We start from the raw sequence: 23,182 nt of genomic DNA, 5'->3' as shown, positions 1-23,182 counted from the left end.
TTATTCTGGCACAGCATTTGCAATCTGATGCATAATGTGGCCCTGCCACCCTCAGAGGCCTGGCAAGCCTCTCCAACAGGTCCACTGACCCTCCTCCTGGAGCCTTAGCACCACCGGTGATGCTGCCACACCCTTCTCTGTCATCTCACTGGGCAGTAAAGGTCCCTCCCACTGCATTTCCTCAAGATAGCAGACTTATTAAAACCATGATCCCAGCATGTAAATAAGCAGAGCAGAAGGGCACTGGGAAGCACACACAACAGAGCAAGCAGAGTGTCAAAAGCTGAACTTCTGCCTGCTGGTCTCTTGCAGAGGAACACAAACATGGGCATGGGAGGACTAACAAACCAGCTCCAACCTCCCCAGAAGCCACCTTTCCTTCCTGAGAAATACCTCCTTTGAATTCCGAGAGCCTCTCCATACATGTTCTGTTACCAAGTTTACATGAGAAGGAAATTTGGATCCACATGTTTGTTTTCAATTAAATAGCAACTGCAGGAGGGCCAGATCAGGACCAAGGGTGGCACAAAGGGAAGTGCATAGTCACTCACTGAAACCTACTGCCCTGTGGTTTCAGTGGGCACCTCACCACCCCAAGCTGCTAGGAGCACTGGGAGGAAAATTTCCACTGGCATCAATGGAGTTAACTGCAGCTCAGGGAATGTGACATTATCAGAAACAAAGTGCAGCGGGGAAAGGACTGAATACCTTCACCTTGCAGGACTGATTCAATCAGATTATTTACACACATGCGTGCACACCCCTGACAGCTTCTATTTAACTGGGTACACAGTCAAACTACATGTTTGGCATCTGGTTTCCCTCAAGGGTTACAACTTCTCCTTGAATCTGACTCCCAGATTCCTATCCTATCCAAAGGTGCCTACAATCACAGCACATAGCCAGGAGGAGGAATAAGACCATGCAACTCAATTAAGACAAGAGATGAAAGACGTTTGCTAGAAGCTTGCCACGGGGGGGGGGGGATTTCTAAATCAGGGGAGCATGGCCCCGACTCCTCCAAAGTTGGGGAGCTAAAAGCCATTGTACCTATCTCTTGGGCTCTGGGGTGCTATTAAAAAGGTAGGCCATCACTGGCACAAAGTATGCTGAACTTCACTGAATATTTGACCAGGGTCAAGGAACAGATGGCCAGCAGAACTGACCAGCAGACCAGACCAGACCAGACCAGAACTGACCAGCAGACCAGTCCCAGAACAGAATGCACTGCCTCTAAAGAAACCTGGATGCCTGACAAAGCCTGCAAAGCTCTGATTCTCACCCCAGAGTTGGCAACCAGTGTCCATATTTCATGTAGCCATTTGTTTATCTTTCCGGCAATGCTGAAAGGTGCAGGGGAGCTGGACGGCTCTCGTGCACCATGAACAGATCTGCTCCTGACATGAACCAGCCATGGGAAGAAGACTGTAGCAGAATGCTAAGCAGGCCCTGTTGAGCTGCAGCCATCCCAGATCTCACACAACAGAATGAACTACGCTGTGCTGTAGGCAATACTTAATTGCTCCCTGCTGGAAAAATGTCTTTTCAGAATTGTTTATGGTGGAAAGAATACATACAAAAAGGTAGGAAGCGCTGGGCAGAAAGGAAGATTGACAGGACATCACCACGGACTAGCAGAATGAGAAAGGATGACAAGGGCATAGGAACTACAAGACTGTGCCTCTGCTGAGATTCACTGCTGGGCTAAGGGGCAGAGGAGTTCTGGAAAGGCTAATGCAACCAGCAGAGAAAGTGGCAAATGGTCAGTGTCCACATGAGGTGCCAGCAATGACTGACCTGCACTTCAGAGGAGCTTTTCCTGTGCACTCTAATGATGCCAATCACAAGCTAAGGTGTTTCCATATACCCGAAACTGTGCCATTGCAGAAGTGCAACACTAGTAGGAACGCGAATCATTTTTTGCGGAACAGGGCTGGCTTCCCACTCCATGATCTCCTCTTCTCTGTGTAGCCTGCTGAATAAATTCACTTGGTAGGAAAAATAGGGCTGGCTTCCCACCCCATGATCTCCCCTTCCCTGTTTGGACAGGGGTGCAATTTCAGTGCCTGCCATGGGCACCATTTTCCCTAAATATGTCACTGCCAACAGGGGTGGGTATGCTCAGCAGATCAACTGCACGCCCTTGAAAGTCTTGCCTCAGAATACAAAGAGAGCTGCGGAAGAACAGAAAAGCTTGATCAAAATAGAGCTTCTTCCACAAACACTGCAGAGACACCATTATGTTTACAACTGAGAAAGGGAATCATAATATCAAAGTCTGAAAGCCCCAAGTTAGGTCTCAACATTAAGATAGGCTGAGTTTTCACTGTGCCCCAGAGTCAGTCTTTGACATCTCGATTCTTCTACGGCCTCTGATCTCAGAGGTTTTTATACTATTGGATGATTGGCTCTGAGAGCTAGGAGGCTTGGGCAACACTGGATCAAGCAGCTGAATTAGAGTGGGAGACTGCTGGATCAGACCACAAATTCCTCTCACCCAGCATCCTGCTCCCAAGAGTGGTCAGCCAAGTGGCTCCGGGACACTCACAAGCAAGGCCGGAAGCCACTCCTGCTGCTGCTCCTCTCCAGCAACTGAGACTCAGGAGCATATTTCTTGCGAACAGGGAGGTTGCACAGGGTCATCGTGCCTCACACCAACCCCAGACCGCACCCTCTCCACGAACAGGGTTAATTGTCCGAGGCAGTCCTCATCACTGCCCATTTGTGGAACATTTGTGCAGCGTCTCCTCTCTAACCCCCACTCCGCCTCTCCTGGAAGCCTGCACATTTATGGCTGGCTTCTCCCCCTCCCACACAACACTCAGTTCCTCGCTGGCATGAGGAGGCAGCTCTGCCATGGAACCCTCCAGTTCTAGCCATCTCACCTCTTGCTTCCTGAACCAGCAGGGGGCTGCCAAACCTTCAGAGTAACACAACAAAGAGTCTGGGAGGGATGTTGCCCCCCCCCCGGGACTCCTCCCTTTTCCCCTTTCTTAAGTCCTGACACTTGCTGAAGTGGGCAGCAGTGAAAAGGAAAAACATTTCAAAAGCTCAGCAGCAGTCCATGAAGCAAAGCAGCCTCTGGAGGCAGGCAGCCAACACTGGGTTGCACTCGGCATACCAATGCAGCCAAAGCTGGGGCTCAGTTGAGCAGCACACCAAAAAACCCCAGTTGAAGAGAGCCTCAGAGACAAAGCAAGCAAGCATGCCAAGCAAGCGTACCTTGTTTCTGACTCTGAAATACGAGGGGGGGGGATGATGCTTTAATCCTGCTTTATACTGCTTCTGGGCCAAAATAAACCATCCAGCAAAGACTGTGGGTGCTTTTGAGAGGCAAAGTTGGAATGAGCTTGTGGATGGCATATCAGACTCTGACTCTGGGGTCAGCTTCTGGTCTCAGTGAACACACCAGTGAGAGAACAGGCTCACTAGCTCAACAGCCGCTTTCTCTCTCTCTGCCTCAGTTCTTCATCTGCATAATGGGTACACGAAATGCCTACTTCACAGGTGATTTAAGGATGAATGAGAACTGAAAAGCAAATCATACTGCATAGGAATAACCTTTGAATTGCAAAGAATCACAGGCAGGTACAATCCAATCCCTTCCAAATCTCCCTGAGCTGTTTATGTTTCCAGGTGACTGATCCTGGCCCCATATCTGATCTTTCTGGCCACTGTGCACAATTTCCACCAGGTATGGGGAGTACAGAGGCGTACTCCAAATGTTCTCATTGTAACAAGTAGTTTAAAAAATGTTTATTAACGAATATGAATGATATTCCAGATACATTTCAGATCTCTCAGAGGTCCTGAAGCAAAAAACTTGATAACCACCAATGCTGTAGTTGTGGACAGCCTGCATTGGCAGGGAACTGGACTCGATCTTGTAGGTCCTTCCCAACTCTATGATTTGACTGTGCAAAAACAAACAAAAATGGGGCTCAGCAGGGCCAAGGAGAGGGAGGGTAAAGGGGGTAATTTGTACCCAGGTCCAGGGTCAAAATGGGGGCCCAGGAGCCAATGGAGGGGGTCCAGAAATTTTCTGGGATCTGACATTTTCCTCTCTACTCAGACTTGTACAGGATGCTAGGGACTCTACTGACGCCACAACGGTGGGTAGACCTGGGCTCCAAAGACTTTCCCAGCTGTCTCCACCCTCCCCTCACCGTGCTTTGCCCTTCCCAGCCCCTATTCTGCTCACCGGTCACCACCCTCTCCCACTCATCCCTCCCTCTTTGCAAAGGGGTCCAAAAGAAACTTTGCACCCCCTGATAAAATTTCTCTCAGAGGCCCTGGGGCTCAGACCATGGAAAGTGCTGCATGGTTCTGGAAATAGCTTTACAGTAAGAGGTGCTTTATTTTAGAATTACTAGGCTCAATTGATCAACCTTTGAGGCATTCCTTATCGCAAAAGCTCAGGTAAAACGCAAATCCAGGGTGCCATAACAGCCAAATGCAGAGGCTTGCTGCAGAGCAAAGGGGGAGGGGAGGCTATTGCTTTTATGCCCTGCTTGGGATTTCCTGAAGGCATCTGAGTATGGGACAGCGAGGGCTAGACTAGACAGATCAGACCAGGAGCCCAACAGTGCCCTTCTCACACACAGTTCCTCACCAATCCACAGCTGCTCCCAGAGAACAAATGCCTGATTAGCCATTTTGGATTTCAAAGCCAGCAGGGCTAAGAAAGCAATGGCCTCTGCTGTCCACCAGAAATCTCTCTACCAGCAATTTGCTGCCTCCTCCTTGAGGTGCCAGGTTTGAAGATGTTAATTAGCTGCCCTGCCTCCAAGTAATCAGCAAAAGGGAAAGGGGATGGTGGGTGTGGGTGAGAAAGAGAGAGAGAGAGAAAGAAAGAGAAATTATTCAGCTTTGCAGCCAATAAAGCTGAGTGGAAGTGGAGGGATTTATGTCTGGTTGCAAAAACATGTGCTAAGCAGCCAGGCCTTGTGTGCTCACCATAGTGAAATCTAATCTCTTAATTGCTCGTTTGCTGGGAAAGGGAGACACATGGCAAGGAGAGAAGGCTCAGGCAGCTGTTGCAAGATACGCTGGATGTGTGCTGGGCAGTGCGCTTGCAATATCATTAGTTCTGTTCCTTATTTTAACTCCTACTTTTAGAGTCACAGTAGCTTCAGCATTAACTTCTGAATGCCAGAAGGACCAGACCACCAGAACTCTGAAGTCTACAACTAATCCCCTGCTGGACACCAAAATCCCGCAACATGTGCACCACACCCACAATGATTTCTTGAAACACATGCACTCTCAACCCCCACTGCATCTCTTGGTTTTTCACTGGCGGAGAGTGGCAGGGCCACAGCTTCCCCTGTTGCAGGCAATTTGGTTCAGCCACTTGGAGACATCTGGAGCCATTTGCCCCCAGCTGTTTTCTGCTCAAATCCCACCACATCGAAGAGGCTGGACACTGTGGAAATGGTGCCAGGCAGTTGCTCCTTCCTCACAGCAGAAGAGGGAGCTTTGGGTGAACAGGACTGGTGCTTTCAACCCTTTCTAACCCCACAATTCTACATGAGATTTGAACAGCAGCGCCACTTGGTTCTCATAACAACTTTTCCTTAAAACCACCTACATTTTGTTGCCATGACCTCCATGAGTTCATGATGCTGGGTGCAATGAAATATTCCCTTAGTACAGGGCTTTTCAGACTGGGGCATCGCGACGGGGTGCAGGGAGCCCTGAGCAACCTTCTGCAGGGCTCCCCGCAGCTTCAGAAGTGAAAGTGGAGTGATCGCACTCCAATTCTGCAAGACCAGAAGTGGAGTATGATCACTCCACTTTCACTTCCGAACCTGCAGGGAGCCTTGCAGGAGGTCGCACAGGACTCCCCGCACCCCCAGGAGGCTGCAGGAGGCCCTGGTAAGTACAGCCAAGCCCCTGCAGTCCCCTTAGAGGCGCGATCCCCAGCCCTCTGCCTTCCCCCAGCCCCCACAAGGATTTAGAGTGGTTTTCAAACTCCCAGAAAGTTTGAAAACCACTGTCTTAGTATATCCCGAACCTGATCCCAGAAGTAGTTTACACTGGATTATCCCACATTAGTGTGTTTTGAGAGTTTCTAGTAGTTACTTGAACCCTCTAAAATAAGGGTGTCAAACTCATTTCATACAAAGGGCCTGTTAGCATTCAGGGCTCCTGCTGAGGGCTGGAAGTGATGTCTTTAAGCAGAAAGTGACATCATTAAGCAGCTAATGGCCAGAAATCAGACCTTGTTCTCATATAGAAACTCATTAACTGCAAATCACAGAAGAGAAAATACACAAATCTTGATCATATTTCAGGATTTGGGAAAGCCCAGTTTTCATGTTGGTTGCTGTTTTAGCAGTAACACCTCAGCAGCTGAGAGCCTGAGGGCCAGATAAAAAGCTTCCGGGGGCCGCATCCGGCCTCTGGGCCTTGTGTTTGACACCCCTGCTCTAACATGTTCACCATGCATAGTCCTCTGTGATATCTCTCTGGTCATGTTTCTCCCCTGCACGATTAAGGTCCAAGAGCTTAATCCAATTTTCACTTGGAAGATGCTCCAATCTGCCTTGATTATTTAACATCCCAACACTTGTGTGTCTACGCAGCAGTAAGTCCCATTATAGTCAATGGACCGTACACCCATGTAACCGTACACCCATGTAACTGTGATAGGATTGCAGGTTTAGGACCCAATCCTATCCAATTTTCCAGAGCCAGTGCTTCTGTGCCAATGGAGTATGCACTGCTTTCTGTGTTGGAGAGGAAGTCACAGAAGCCTCCTCAAGGTATGGGCACGTTTGTTCCCTTACCTCGCGGCTTCATTGTGCAACGGTGCTAGAAAGTTGGATAGGATTGGGCCCTTAGTCGCCCTTTCCTGTGCCTTCTCCAGTTCTATGATATCCTCTCAGAGACAGAACAGAACAGTAATCTTAACAAATGGTGAGTTGTTCTGAAGACATACTGGCCTCCTCCGGTACACAAACACAGCATAATTTCCCTGCCCCAAGAAGAGAGGATAAAATGAGGGAAAACTTATTTGAAACCAACAGACACCCACTCCCTAAATCCTGCTCAGTGCAGCTGTACAGCAGCCAAATCCTCAACTGAAAGCATCTTTCTGGGGTAAGACCCAAAAGCTCCTCCTGTCCCCCAGCAAAGACCAAGAGAACACCAGGGAGTCTTGGCACTCCCTCACTTCAGCCACAGATGCTTGCCTGGCACAGAGACAATCCGCCACTGTGGATTGGATGGCTTCCTTATCTCAGGCAATGACAGCTGGTCTTGGCCAAGGCCTTTATGCAGAGAGCCTTCTTTGCACACAACTGGGTTGGAGACAGGCAGCTGCTTTGCCAGAGAGTGTGGAAGGCAGTTGGAAAGAGAGAGCACTGCTGCCCTGCCCTGCTTTCTGGTTAAACGCTAGACTGACTACGTGACAAGAGATGAGGAATGGGGTGTCACAAGAAGTGAATGTATGCTTTATGGGGAGAGGTGCTTGTTTCTGGTGAGTAAGAGAGGATTACAGCCCAAGTCTGAACACAGAACACAGTGGGCTTCCGAGTATAACACTGTTTTCAAACACTTCTCCTTATGGGGAGAGAAGCCCACTTTCAAATATTTAAAATTAAAAAAACAAAAACCTACTGACTGGCTCCAGCCTCAGTACTTTCATGGAACTATTACCACCAGGAAACTATTGAGGTGGATGAATTGAGTACCAGATGGCCCTTTTCAGAGCTCTTGGAGGTGGGTGGGTTGGGAAGGAACATTCCCATTTGTGTGTCCAAACTGGAGATTAAATCTGAGAAGCCAGGCAGGCAGCATAAATGAATTTGTCTTGTGCGGCCAGTGGGCCTGAAACTAAATTACAGGGCTGGAAGGAGGACCTCCCGGAAGGAGATGATTATGTCTGATTACGGGTGCCAAGTGCACCTCATCTCAGCCCTTGCTGACATTACAGTCCACTGTCTTGCAAAACAGATCTGCCTGCAAACTACCCTGGTAGCAGCAGGGATCTGTGTCTCTCACCCATCTGGTTGAGCAGATCCAATGGCGTGTCACAGACACCATGACGTGTCACAGACCCCTGTGAGAGACCAAAACTGGAGCAATGTCACTTTACTTCTAGCCATGGGATTAGAACCAAAAGCTAAAGGTGGGAGAAAACGGTTTTCTTTTTTCATGGATTTTGGTGTTTTCCAAAGTTAGCAGAAAGTGGTTTTACATGTTTTTGCTCAAAATTTACATTATAATTATAATTGCTTTAAAAGTGTACTAGGTAGGTGAAATAGGTGAAATCAGCAGATGCAGCCACAGTCTTAACATAGTCAATCAGGTGTTAGAAAAATTATTTGATTTTTTTGCCGATTTTAGGGTTGTTGTTGTTTTTTTTTAACTTAACAAAGACAAGAAATGCAGAAAACAGGATTCTGGGTTTTTATTTCGTTATCACCGTTTTCTCCCACTTCTACCAATAGCTTTCTAACAGTATAGTTGTGAGAGGAAGGGAAAGGTTATATTTTCCCAATTCCCTCTTGGAACTGCTCCCCCTAGCCCAGAGATTTTCAAACTGTGTTTTGGAAAACCTGAAGATCCCTGGAAGTTTAGTGGAGTTCCTCAATAATAATAATAATAATAATAATATACAGTATTTATATACCGCCTTTCTTGGTCTTTATTCAAGACTTTATTCAAGGCAGTTTACATAGGCAGGCTTATTAAATCCACGCAGGGATTTTTACAAATTGAAAGAAGGTTCTCTCTTTCAAGAACCACCACATTCAAGATGTTACACTCCGATCTGGTTTAACATTCTGGCCTCCATCCTCCCACGCTCCGAGCAGATGGAACAGCTCAGCTGCAGCTTGTCAGCTGCTTCAAGGTCGCACGGTGCCGGTGGCCTCGAACTGGCGACCAGTAATAATAAGACCAGTAAGAAGACCAGTAATGGCAGACAGTCCTCCCCAGAAAATAGTATGCTTGCCTCTCTATTACTCTGCGTTTCCCAGTGCACAGCAGCTACAGGAGAATGTTGAATGTGTTTTGGGAGCAGTGAGGCCATGGGAACAGGGAAACAAGCCATACCCAGAACAGCACTCTCTGTGAACCAGCTTGGCAGAAACTTTGGCAATGCACACAGGTCTGCAACAGACACACAGGAGTTCCTCACTAGATCAGTGCGGTGAATGGGCTCGCAGAAACTGTGAAAACAATGTCCTTAATCCTATAGAATTCAAGCACTGATAGTACGGAAGTCATAAAAAAATCCTTCTGATATTGAAAAAAAATAGGGGGTCATATTAGAATAGCTGGACTGGTGGGATGTTCATTGCTTTTTCTTTTTGAAGCAAGTGACAATATAAACAACATGACCATTGAATAATAATAACTTAAGGGGAAAGTGAATTCAATAGGGAAAACTACAGCAGTAAATAATTAAGGTGTATTTGTATGTCAGTGAACTTTCTGAACTAGAATTATACAGGTTCTATTGTATGAATGTCCAGATTTATTGTAATAAACATGCAATCTCTTGATATGTAGATAACAACATCCTTAAACACAGATAATTCAAAGATGATTTGAAATTGCAATTGACTCCTGGGCTAATCTATTTCATCCCTAAGAGAAATCATGTACTTTATAGGGTTGCATGAAGTCACAGTATTGATATTCTCACAGCAGCACCTTTTCAACAGTGACTTGTTACTCCTCACAAATGGATATGTATGAATGCAACTGCTGGCACACTGAGGGGCAAGCCAAGGCACTTCTGCCATTTCTGCCACCATGTGTGGAATCCTGGGGCTGTACTTGCTGTTCATCACTTCCCTAAAAATATTGCCACCTGTGTTGTGATCCAGCCAGACCGGCACAAGCTGGGCACCAAGAGTAGGACATTCTGGCTACTCATTGCTCCCATTTAAAGATGGAGAATTGCTCTTCATGAAAAGTGAGACCAAATATTGACCATCTGCAAACAATTGGGTGCAATTCAAGGGACAAGACTGCCTGAAATGCTGTTTACACCACCTCTGATAAGCTCAGAATAATCACTGCTGCAGGCGATTCCTGCTTCTTGGTCCATGGCAGGAGCAGCCTGCAGCAAGTGGACAGCTCAGCCACTCTCAATACCAGACACCTGACTCAACAGGTTGCTGGCATGTTCCTTATTTACTCACTATGTTCAATTTCTCCCCCAGGCCCTCACAAGGGTGTGGAATAGTTGGAATAGCCAGAGGATGCTGTGGCACAGGTGGGTTCACTAGGATTTCTTGTGTCAGATTGGGACCTCCCTGAGTGAATTTGGTTTCTCCAGCCCCACTTCCACATTGCATTTTCTCAGCCCCACACCCAAAATGGCAAAAAGATATTTCCTTCCAATCGCTCACATTGCAAGCACTCTTTAAACAGTCAGGGAAAAGGGCCACTCACCTGTAATGGAGCCGTTGCCCATCGGAGCTGTAATCTCGATAGATCTCATATTCCTTCTCAAAAACCCCAGGAGGGGAGGAGCTGCAACACAGAAAAGGAGGCCATTAGGCAAGTCAGGCATGAAATAAACACAGCTTTACCCCATCCATCCCCCACCCAATCTGAGATTTTGGAGGTCACCAAGCTGTTCAGAAGTTCTTAGCATTTAAGCTGGAAAAATCAACCAATTGGATAAACCTGCAGTTTAGGAACTGACCCACTTGGTCAGACCCTTTTGCCCAGCAGAGCCAAAGTACGTCTTTCAGACAGCGCATTATTTCACCTTGAGGGATCATATAACTTTTTATCCTGGTTTTTTGCAAAGTGAGAGGTGCCTCTGCTGCTGTGCAACTGGAAAGTGTGTGAAGTGGCCACACCCAAGCCCTATTCATCACATGCCAGGACAACTGTGTATAGTTGGAAGCCGGGGGTGGGGGGAGATCTTGACCTTCCAGAAACCAGTCTTTAGCACTTGACCATCTGTACCACTCACCCACTGGCCCTGAAGCCAGATTAGACTGCATGGGGTTAGAGTGCCCTGTAGGTTGCAATGCTGGGATATCAGTTGTAGGTTGCAATGCTGGGCTATCACTATCAGCTGGCCCCTGGTCAGAACATGGTCAGCACATGCTTGGGGCCCACACCCATGCCTCGCAAGTCCCTGAGGCAGCAGTAAAGGTCTTCAATGGTTGCTGCTCTCCGCCACTACTTGGGACGCCGGGGTCTAGAAGGATGCTTACCAGGCTGTTGTGGGGGGCTAGCAGAAGCACCCCTTCTCCCTCCCCATGCCATTTCACAATTCTCAGATGCCAGTACTCCTTCTGGAGTTCAGGAGCTGGGGTAGCCAGGCATAGTTAAATCGCATCAGGGAAAGAAAAAGGCGGGCACTCAGCTGCTACCTGCTCCCTCCTGGTCAGCCTCCCCCCAGGCTTTAGGTCCCAGCTGGCTTACTGGGAGCTACTGGGAAGCAGCAGCAGTCCCCCCCTCAGCCTCTTCTTCCTCCAGCACCATTTTACAAAGCCTGCTCCTGTTGCTTCCCACCATTGCCCAAGAATCCCACCTAGGGACCCAAAACTAATAGGGAGGCTTTCCTAGAGGTGGTGGAAGTAGCAGCAGCAGCAGCAGCAGACAATGGAGGCCTCCTTGTGACACCACCCATCATCATCCGCCACACAGTCTTGAAGCTAAGTCAGTTCTACCCCAGGCTTGGCTCCACTTGTTGGATGCATAATGCACAATGCAGGGCATGTAGTCTTCCAAGTCTTGACTTTCGACTTCCCTCAAATGAGGAGGCTGGTTAGCAGGAGGTCCAATCTTTCCAGAGTGCATGGAGACTGTTTAAAACTGGTAATAGAGGCCCAGCAGAAGTGTATACTGCAAAGGGAAAAGGGCTCAACTAAATCCAGGAGGTGCCCACATGGCTGTACAACACCCAACCACGGGACATTCACTAAAATTGAATGTTGGGAGTCTTAGGACAGACAAAAGAAAATATTCCTTTACTCAGCGTGTAGTTAGTCTGTGGAACTTCTTGCCACAGTATGTGGTGATGGCATCTGGCCTTTAAAAGGGGATTAGACTAATTTCTGGAGGGAAAGTTACATAAGAACATAAGAACAGCCCCACTGGATCAGGCCATAGGCCCATCTAGTCCAGCTTCCTGTATCTCACAGCGGCCCACCAAATGCCCCAGGGAGCACACCAGATAACAAGAGACCTCATCCTGGTGCCCTCCCTTGCATCTGGCCTTCTGACATAGCCCATTCCTAAAAACAGGAGATTGCGCACACACATCATGGCTTGTACCCTGTAATGGATTTTTCCTCCAGAAACTTGTCCAATCCCCTTTTAAAGGCGTCCAGGCCAGATGCCGTCACGACATCCTGTGGCAAGGAGTTCCAAAGACCAACCACACGCTGTGTAAAGAAATATTTTCTTTTGTCTGTTCTAACTCTCCCAACACTCAATTTTAGTGGATGTCCCCTGGTTCTGGTGTTATGTGAACCAGGTGTTCATCTGGTGTTATGTTATGAACCCAAGTTCATCATGGGTTACAAGTCATGGCAGATATGTGCAAGCTCCCGCTTTTAGAAGTAGGCTACCTCAGAATCCCTGATACAGGGGAGGGCACCGGGACGCAGGTTGTTGTCTTGTGTGCTCCCTGGGGCATTTGGTGGGCCAATGTGAGATACAGGAAGCTAGACTAGGTGAGCCTTTGGCCTGATCCAGCTAGGTTGTTCTTATGTTCTTAAGTCATGGTCCTTAGCCTCCTGTTTCTCCAGGTTACAGCCCTACATGAACATGAGTCTCTTACATTTTGGGCAAACTAGGCTTCTGAATAAAGCAGACAAGAAGTATGCCCACCTGTGCCCATATGTGATCTGGGTTCTAGATCTCACCTGTGGTATGATCCATGTGAACTTCTCTTTATTCACACAAGAGCATCAACAAGATCAGTGTGCTACCACCTTTTTACCACCAGCTGCCCAAATATTTACAACCAACATTAGGCTCTAAAGAACACTCAGGCACAAGGGATGAAGCCCAACAACACATTTGCTCTGGAATGCTTTTTTTATTAATTATTATTATTATTATTTTAAGAGGATAAGATGTTTGCATTAATGAGCGACAATTAGGAATGCTTCCAGAACAAAGTAAAAGAAATAAGTTGTCCTAACTGGGTGAATATTAAAAAAAAAAAAAGCAGAAGAGTGGCTGTAAAAATTATCTTCAACAGATGCTTAATTTTAATGAGCCGAGTCTTAGAATTACAGCTCACAGAAGTGCTGTGTTGAAATTGCAAAAGCCTATTTTCTCCCTTTCCTGAGCAGCTGCAACTATTAGTCCTGTGTGTCATGTTTTACATGCATGTAGTCATGTAACGTTCATGGTCAGCCACAGCAGTTGTCAAAATTATGTCCTCAGCAGGGGGATCCGCTTGCAAGCTGACTCCCCTACTCACTTGTCATTTACTTGCCAATTTCCCTACATGCTTGTCATCTACTTGCTGTTGCCCACAGAGCAGAGACACACGGTCAACTTCCCAATTACCTGAAGAGGCTGTAACTTGCTACATCCTGGAAAAGTGTTTTAGAAGTTCATCGACCCAGAACAAAGAGAGTTATAACCTTGCTTGGGGTCAGCTTTCAGAAGGCAGCTTCACCTCACCAAAAGTGCAAAGGAAAAGCAAACTATGAAGAGTTTACCATGTACGTTGATATGGCCCATAGTCATGGCATCCCCTGACCACATGGGCCACCACATTCTGTACCAGCTGCAGTTTCCAGAGTGTCTTTAAGGGCAGCCCTACATAGAGCACACTGCAGTAGTCTAATTGTTATGCCACCAGGGCATGAACCACTGTGACCAGGTCAGAACAGCACAGGTCTAGTTGCAGTTGGCGCACCAGGCGAAGCTGAATAAAGGCTCCCCTAGAGCCAGCTGCCACTTACTGATCCAAGAGGACCCCCAAGTGGTAGACCTGATCCTGCAGAGGGAGTGTAACCCCATTCAGAGCAGGCTGATGATCCAGCTCCTGCATTGAAGCTTCCAAACCAAGAGGATCTCTGCATTGTCCAGATTTAGGTTCAACTTATTAGCCCTCATCCAATTTCCATTTGTATGTGCAACTTGTACTTGTATGTGCAACCTCCTGATTGTATGTGCAACCTCCTGATTTTAGAAATGGGCTATTGTCAGAATGCAATGCAAGGGAGGGCACCAGGATGAGGTTATCTGGTGTGCTCCCTGGGGCATTTGGTGGGCCGCTGTGAAATACAGGAAGCTGGACTAGATGGGCCTATGGCCTGACCCAGTGGGGCTGTTCTTATGTTCCATCTTACTCCAGGCAATGCACCAGGATTTTCAAAGATGGAAGAGAGAGAAAGCTGGGTGTCATCTGCTTATTGGCAACAGTGAACTCCAAATCTCTGGGTTACCTCTCCCAGTGGTTTCATGTAGACCTTAAACAGCATGGGGGATAAGGCAGTTAGTTAAAAGATTTCAGGTGGCAGGGATGCCAGGGATGTGACCTTTGCACACAACATCTTGGAGAGCCACTGCCATTTACAGCAGTCAGTACTGGGCTAGATGGACTAATGATCTGAGACCATAGAAAGCAGATTCCTATGAAGTACAAGTTCAGGGTTGCCACTAAAATTTTTATTTTTCCTTTCCCTGACCAACATTTGTCAATTTCCCTGACCACCATTCAGATAAAACCACAAGTTAAAAAATGAATAGGTTGTGTTGCATTGATGCAAGGCTTAATGAAATGTTCCACTCTACAACCACACAAGTCTCAACTGCAAAAATATTTGTCAAAGTAAGAGACTTAATATCAGCTTCTTTCAACATTAACTGTAGCAACATTAGTTTTGCAATTGCACCCAAAATTACACCAAGATATAAACATATTGCGATGGACTGCTGACTTGATTTAATTTTCCGATTCTTCTGATGTAATAGTGCATGAGACGTCACAGCTCTAATTGCCACATCACTTTGCTCAGGGGTGCTCACACTTTTTTAGCTTGAGAGCTACTTTGAAACCCAGTAAGGCCCGGAGATCTACCAGGGGGGAAGGAAGCGTCTGACAGACACCCCCTTTAATGTATGGAGCCCCTGCTGGAGTCTAGTCAGTTTCGTCAGTTTTGTTGCTGCATGCCTGAAGAGCAGCTAAAGTGTCAGTTTCAGTGTCAGTTTAGTGTCAGCTAAATATGTCAGTTTCGTCTAGTCACTAGATGAAACTGACATATTAACAGTTTGGAGAGACAGGGCTCCGCCATCTACTCATTTTGCCTCGCGATCTACCGATAGATCGCGATCCACATAATGAGCACCCCTGACTTAGTTCAAAGGTTTTGTAGAACACTTTACAATAACCTATGCATTTGTCTCCAGCAACTGGTGACAGCCATGGAAAGAAGTCAGGATGAAGTTTGAAATCCAGCCTCTGCATATTAAAAACTATCCTCTTGGAAGCCATCTTCAAAATGTGTTTTCCAATACAGCCATATCAGAACCACCTGCCTGACACCAAGATGTTAGCAGATTTGTTTTCTGGCAAGTAGGAACTTTCCAAAGCTGAGAAAGCTTCACTTTCAATTTCTGGTTCCAGAAAGTGTAATGAGCAGATCAGCAGCAAGAAAGAAGGTGGAGTTTCTGCAATCTAGAGCAGGGGTCCCCAAACTTTTTGGCCAGAGGGCTGCATCAAATATCTGGCACAAATATCTGGCACAGACCCAGAAAAAAATTTAAATAACTATAACTAAGTATTTATATACCACCTTTCTGGTCATCAGATTACTCCTCTGACTTTATTCAAAGCGGTTTATATAGGCAGGCGTTTCTAAATACCTGCCTCAAGGGGATTTTTACAATCATAGAGGTTCTCTCTTTCAAGAACCAACAACATTTCAGAATGGATCTTCCTGGTTTGGTCTCACTTCTGGCCTCCAGTTCTCTCACGCAGGCTGACAAGCAGCTCCATCTCTCACATGGAGGGCAGCCAAGATGCTTCTTGCTCACACTAAGAGCAGGTGGAAACACTTAGCTCGGTTTGTCAGCTGCTTCAAGGTCTCGCCATTCTCAGCCGTTCAGGGAGCTGCCAGTGTCCTCAAACTGGTGACCTTCTGATGTTATCTTCGGGCTAACGGAGGCTCTACCCTCTAGACCAGACCTCCCCAATATATAAATAAATTAGAGATGGAACTTAGATGAGTGAATAAATGAATGAATGGGCTCATTCTTTCAACCTCTCTGGCCCTTAGAACACACTCGAGATGCAACCAGAGCACAGCTCCAATCATGTTCAGCCAAGTGGGCCAGAGGCTTCCAGGGGACAAGAGGCTGGCCACGGGCCGGATAGAGGCTTGCTGCGGGCCGCATCTGGCCCCCAGGCCAGGGTTTGGAGACCCCTGATCTAGAGAAGCAGACAACCCTCATTTGCAACCTTTATGCATGGGAGAAGTCAGGAAAAAGGGTGAGAGAGCTGGTACTCCGTAAACCAGGGGTGTTAAACTCATTTCATAGGGAGGGCCAAATAGCATTCATGATGCCTGCTGAGGGCCAGAAGTGATGTCATTAGAGAAGAAGTGATGTCATTAGACAGGTCATAACCAAAAATAAACACTTTTTTCTCACTTAGGAACTCATTAGCTGCAAGTAACAAAAGAGAATATATATGAATCTTGATCATATTTCAAGGTATGGGAGAGCCCAATTTTCATGTGGGCTGCCCTTTCAGTAGTAACACCTCAGCAATACTTGGCAGCTGAAAGATGAAAGAATAAAAAGCTTCCGGGGGCCTTATGTTTGACACCCCTGCCTTAGACTCTAGCAGGAACAAGCAATCACACTTGCAAAATTTACTTTGCATGGTGCAGAAAGTGCTAGATGTCTGTGAAATCCAACAGCAGCAAAACTCATTTGCAACTCTGTGCTGGGTTTAGTAGGAGATAAAACGTCCATTCCATACACAAGAATGACCAAAAAACATGCTTATCTTTATATGTAAGTTAAATGCAGTACAGGGAGCAGTGGTGAGGCAGACGGGATGCAGGAGGAGAGGCACGAGAGGGGTTTCCATCTAAGAGAAGGAAAACTCTGATCCCAAACCTCCACTGCCTTGTGGCTACATCCAGTTGTGGAAAAGGCTTCAGGAGTCAACCTCAAGGCAAAATCCGGAGCCGGAGTCCCTCAGGCGGTTCGTGGCTGCACACAGTCATGTTCTGGCAAGTCCTGCGACGCCGCTGGAACCAACCGTATTGGCCTCTGCCTTTCCATTGGACCATTTCAGCGACGTGGAGAGGGGGGATTTGCTGCATGGGTAACAGCCTATCCTCCATACCTTCTTTACCCAGGCTTCGCGCACTGGAGAGGACACTCCAACTTCGCCATACGGCGTCGGCACAACACGGGAAGCAGCAGTTTACCGGTTATAAGTCTTTGCTCGATTGGCGTAGGGCATGACGCCAGGGGCTGCTTCCGACGGTGGGAGAGATCATTGCATCTCATTGGGCAGCTACCGCCCGCCTTAAGCTGGGCAGTCCCCAGCCAGTAAGGTGTTGCCTCGCCACGGTCCGTTAACCTCACGGGTTGCGTGGGGTTTAGGGTGAAAACCGACAAGCGGATCGACAACTCTGCACCATGCAATAGAAAACAGAAAACTCCTGCCCTAAAGCTGGGCACCTGGAACGTTAGGACAATGACACCTGGCTTCTCTGATGACCTGCAAGCAATAGACGACGCACGCAAAACAGCTGTCATCGACATGGAGCTGAGCAGACTGCAGATGGACATCGTCGCCCTTCAAGAGACTAGGCTGCCAGATTCCGGATCTGTCAAGGAGAGAAATTTCTCATTCTTCTGGCAGGGAAAACCACCAAACGAAACCAGGGAACATGGCGTTGGCTTTGCGGTCAGAAATACCCTGCTGAAATCCATCATCCCACCTACTGTGGGAAGTGAAAGAATTTTGTCCCTGCAGCTCCAGTCATCAGCAGGACCTATCACTCTCATCAGTGCTTATGCACCGACTCTGTCGTCTCCAGCAGAAGCCAAAGACAAATTCTATGATGACCTGGCCACCACTATCAAGAAGATCCCCGTAAAAGAGCCATTGTTCATCCTCGGCGATTTCAACGCTAGAGTTGGTGCTGATAACAGTTCGTGGCCCACTTGCTTAGGTCAGTTCGGCACTGGGAGGATGAACGAAAATGGCCAACGCCTGCTAGAGTTTTGCTGTCATCACGGTCTCTGTGTCAGCAACACGTTCTTCAACACAAAGCCCCAACATAGAGTCTCTTGGAGACACCCAAGATCAAAGCACTGGCACCAGCTCGACCTGATTCTCACCAGACACTCCAGCCTTCCCAGCACCAAGATCACACGCAGCTATCATGGTGCTGCCTGTGACACCGACCACTCACTGGTGTGCTGCAGAGTGAAACTGCAAACAAAGCGACTGTATCACAAAAAAAGGGAAGGAAGACCTCGCATTGATACGAGCAAGACCCGGGATCAGAGAAAAGTGGAGGAATTTGCACAAGCGCTTGAGGAATCTCTTCCAGGCCCAGTCGATGCAAACGCATCCAACAGATGGGAACATTTCAAGAATGCCGTTTACAACACCGCCTTGTCCATATTCGGCAAGAAGACCAACAAGGCGGCAGACTGGTTTGAAGCCCACTCTGAGGAGTTGACACCAGTCATTGAGGAAAAGGGGAGAGCTCAAGCAGCATACAAGGCCTGTCCCAGTGAGCGCAACCTGCAGGTCCTCCGAGGTGCTCGCAGCAAAGTCCAGCAGACTGCCAGGAGATGTGCTAACGACTACTGGCTCCAGCTCTGTTCCAAGATACAGATAGCAGCTGACACGGGCAACATCAAGGGGATGTATGATGGTATCAAGCAGGCCCTAGGTCCAACACAGAAGAAAATTGCCCCTCTGAAGTCTGCCACAGGCGAGGTCATCCAGGATCGGGCGCAGCAGATGGAACGCTGGGTGCAGCACTACTCTGAGCTATATTCCAGAGAAAATGTAGTCACCGAAGAAGCGCTGAACAACATTGAGTGCCTACCTGTGCTGGAGGAGCTTGACAATGAACTAACCCTAGAAGAACTTCACGTGGCCCTGGACTCCCTTGCCTTTGGCAAGGCACCTGGAAAAGACAGCATCCCTGCTGAAGTCCTAAAGTGCTGCAAAGAGATCATCATCACTGAGCTGCATGAAATCCTTTGTCTCTGCTGGAGAGAAGGTGGAGTACCTCAAGACATGAGGGATGCAAACATCATCACGCTGTACAAGAACAAAGGCGACAGGGGTGACTGCAACAACTACCGTGGCATCTCTCTCCTTAGCGTTGTAGGAAAGTTGTTTGCCCGAGTTGCACTAAAGAGGCTCCAGGTACTTGCAGAGAGCGTTTATCCAGAATCACAGTGTGGATTCCGAGCCAACAGGTCCACCACTGATATGGCATTCTCCCTTAGACAACTGCAGGAGAAATGCAGGGAACTACGACAGCCACTCTTTATAGCCTTCATAGATCTCACAAAGGCTTTCGACCTGGTCAGCAGGGATGGCCTCTTCAAGATTCTCCCCAAGATTGGATGTCCACCCAGGCTCCTCAGCATCATCAGATCCTTCCACAAGGACATGAAGGGCACTGTTGTCTTTGATGGCTCCACATCACACCCCTTTGACATCCGAAGCGGCGTGAAGCAGGGCTGTGTTCTTGCACCAACCTTGTTTGGGATCTTCTTCGCTGTCCTGCTGAAGCAGGCCTTTGGAACTACAACAGAAGGCATCTATCTCCGGACCAGATCAGATGGAAAGCTCTTCAACCTCTCCAGACTGAGAGCAAAGTCCAAAGTCCAGCTGAAATGTCTGCCTGACTTCCTCTTTGCCGACAATGCAGCTATCACTACCCACTCTGCCAAAGATCTCCAGCAGCTCATGGATCGTTTTAGCAAGGCCTGCCAAGATTTTGGACTGACAATCAGCCTGAAGAAAACACAGGTCATGGTTCAGGATGTGGACTTACCTCCCTGCATTACAATCTCTGCGCATGAACTGGAGGTTGTCCATGACTTTGTGTACCTTGGCTCAACTATCTCCGACACTCTTTCTCTCAATACCGAGCTAAACAAACGCATCGGTAAAGCAGCTACCACGTTTTCCAGACTCACAAAGAGAGTCTGGTCCAACAAGAAGCTGACGGAACATACCAAGATCCAGGTCTACAGAGCTTGCGTCCTGAGTACACTTCTGTACTGCAGCGAGTCATGGACTCTTCACTCACAACAGGAGAGGAAACTGAATGCTTTCCACATGTGCTGCCTCCGACGTATTCTCGGCATCACCTGGCAGGACAAAGTTTCAAACAACACAGTCCTGGAATGTGCTGGAATCCCTAGCATGTATGCACTACTGAAACAGAGACGCCTGCGTTGGCTCGGTCATGTTGTGAGAATGGATGATGGCCGGATCCCAAAGGATCTCCTCTATGGAGAACTCGTGCAAGGGAAGCGCCCTACAGGTAGACCACAGCTGCGATACAAGGACATCTGCAAGAGGGATCTGAAGGCCTTAGGAGTGGACCTCAACAAGTGGGAAACCCTGGCCTCTGAGCGGCCCGCTTGGAGGCAGGCTGTGCAGCATGGCCTTTCCCAGTTTGAAGAGACACTTGGCCAACAGTCTGAGGCTAAGAGGCAAAGAAGGAAGGCCCATAGCCAGGGAGACAGGCCAGGGACAGACTGCACTTGCTCCCAGTGTGGAAGGGATTGTCACTCCCGAATCGGCCTTTTCAGCCACACTAGACGCTGCTCCAGAACCACCTTTCAGAGCGCGATACCATAGTCTTTCGAGACTGAAGGTTGCCAACTAATAAATGCAGTACTAGCAGGTAGGGTGAAAACAGATGTTTAAAGTTTGTATATTGCTAAATGTTTAGGCAGACCTTGGAAATTATGCAGGAATAGAGTTCACCAAAGACATTAAGCTGATTGCTGGGGGTGGAGCTGAGGAAAAAGGTGGAGCTGGGAAAGGTCATCATTAAGTTTTACTTGTATTCTGCTACTTCTCTACTCCAGTTGCCACAAGAACATATCATGCTCTTGTAGCAGCAGGTCAAAAATCCACTGCTTCAATATAGTTTAATCACAATTTCCCTGACTTCAAACCAATTTCCCTGACTTTCCCTGACCAATATCCATTTCCCTGACTTTCCCCAAAGTGGCAACCCTGAAGTTTTATCTAGTTAAAAGGGTTACTGTAGCACAGTGGCCAAGCCTGCAACCCTATACACTTACCTGGGAGTAAGTTTCATTAAACTCAAGGAGACTTACTTCTGAGAAGACATGTATGAGATTATGCTGCAAGACTGAGCTGAAAATAAGGATGACCCTGGTTCAAACATCAAAACTGCCCTGAACTCGCTAGGTAGCCCTGGGCATGCTGCTCTCTTTCCAGCCTTGGTCTCCAGCTACAGGGTGGGACAATACTACTCATTTACTTTACAGTGTTGTTGTAAGAATAAAACCAAGATAATAATACACATGAAGTGCTTTGAAAAGCACTGCAGAAATGCCTGGTGTTACTATTTACATCTGGGCTGTTCGCTTCGTTTCAATGTTTTAATTATTTTTAAGCTTTATGTTTTAGTTTTGTTTTAACTCAATTGTACTGTTTTTATGTTGGTAGGCACCTTGAATCCCTTGTAGTGTTGGAGAAAGGCGGGATACAAATCTTGGAAATAAATAAATAAAATTAAGAAATGGGGCAATATCGGGCAGGATTCATCTTCCCTTCCAGTGCCATAAAGGTCAGGTTATTGCCTGTATAAGTGAATAGCCACAGTAGAAGAGTATCTTCAGAAGCACCATCACGAGGACTGTTTTCTTGCTTAAAGGACGAAACTTAAATTCTCAGGCCAAGCCCGTGCACAGGGAACCATCTAGCCACAGCTCAACCCTTGTTGTTTCACTTAGTTCAGTGAAAGCACTGAGCAAGTGCTTCAATCTTACCTGCTGAAATGACTGAGGCCTAAAAATGGCTAACTGATTGTACACAATGAATGTGAGAAGCCAAAGCAGGCTGTAGATTTAATGTCTTATTTGATAGCATTTTTTAATTTGACCCAATGCTTTTCATTGGGTCATGGCTGCATTGCCACACATTTGTCCTCCTCTGTGTGAAATCCACCCCTTTCCCAGAGATGCTGCCAAGCGGCGGCCAACACTGTCCCTACCCTACCCCTGCAGGCAACTCTGCTTGTCACCTTTCATGCCAAGCTTTGGCAGGCCTGCTGCTTTGGAAACAAACAAGCCAAAGAGGTTTGGACAGGGAAGGATGCAAACCAGCGCTGGAAAGCTCAAAACCTCCTCCCCATGACAGGAACCTGTGAGAAGAACACAGAGCTGGTGCTCAGGCCAAGAGGCTCAGTTCTCCCCACTGCCGGCACACCTTCAGGAAAGCAGCAACATCTGCACACAACAGGTCCTTCAAAGCTTTGCCACTTGCCGACTCTCAACATTTCATGTTTCTCATGCGAGGGCAGGAGAAGAAGAGAGATCAGTCACCATTCCCCCCCCCACATCCCTTTCTAGCCCTTCTGAGGTATTCCCTACCCCACCCAGTGTCCAAATGCCACTTCCTCAGGTCCACAGGAAGAGGCTTCCTTTAGTCACCCCAACATAGGCATAGCAGAAGCTGCTGTTTTGCAAGCCTGCACACATGAAGCAAGGGCACCTGGGGGGAGGGGGAGAGGTATTTCTCAGGTTAAAGACACCTGTTGCATGCAAGTGAGGAAAATGCAAAACCCTCCTCTGCCTGATCTAACTGCAGTCTGTGCTCAAAGCAGTTTCCCGCCCAGCCCCACTCACTTCTCTTGCCAGCACTGGGCTGGGAGGAACAGAACCTGAAGCAATGATGCACAGGGGAAGATCCATCTCCCAAGACTTGTATTGGCAACCTTCAGTCTCGAAAGACTATGGTATCGCGCTCTGAAAGGTAGTTCTGGCACAGCGTCTAGTGTGGCTGAAAAGGCCAATCCGGGAGTGACAATCCCTTCCACACCGGGAGCAAGTGCAGTCTGTCCCTGGTCTGTCTCCCTGGCTATGGGCCTTCCTTCTTTGCCTCTTAGCCTCAGACTGTTGGCAAAGTGTCTCTTCAAACTGGGAAAGGCCATGCTGCACAGCCTGCCTCCAAGCGGGCCGCTCAGAGGCCAGG

The 23,182-nt window shown here is 47.8% G+C and overlaps 1 protein-coding gene across 4 annotated transcripts in view; it reads right to left on the bottom strand.

The window, feature by feature from the left end:
* Window positions 1-23,182, bottom strand: part of ARHGAP39 (Rho GTPase activating protein 39) — a 202,929-nt gene that overhangs the window by 84,533 nt on the left and 95,214 nt on the right. For all 4 annotated transcript variants that reach the window (XR_010794423.1, XR_010794422.1, XR_010794424.1 and 1 more), the window contains exon 3: window positions 10,414-10,494. Coding sequence is in view for 1 of the 4 variants with exons in the window: in XM_066626498.1 (XP_066482595.1) it covers window positions 10,414-10,494 (81 nt within the window). In the remaining 3 variants the exon portion in view is untranslated. The remainder of the gene's footprint in view (window positions 1-10,413; window positions 10,495-23,182) is intronic.

The sequence above is a fragment of the Tiliqua scincoides genome, chromosome 4, assembly GCF_035046505.1.
Source record: "Tiliqua scincoides isolate rTilSci1 chromosome 4, rTilSci1.hap2, whole genome shotgun sequence".
Lineage (NCBI taxonomy): Eukaryota > Metazoa > Chordata > Lepidosauria > Squamata > Scincidae > Tiliqua > Tiliqua scincoides.
This window is presented reverse-complemented; position numbering and strand designations above follow the sequence as displayed.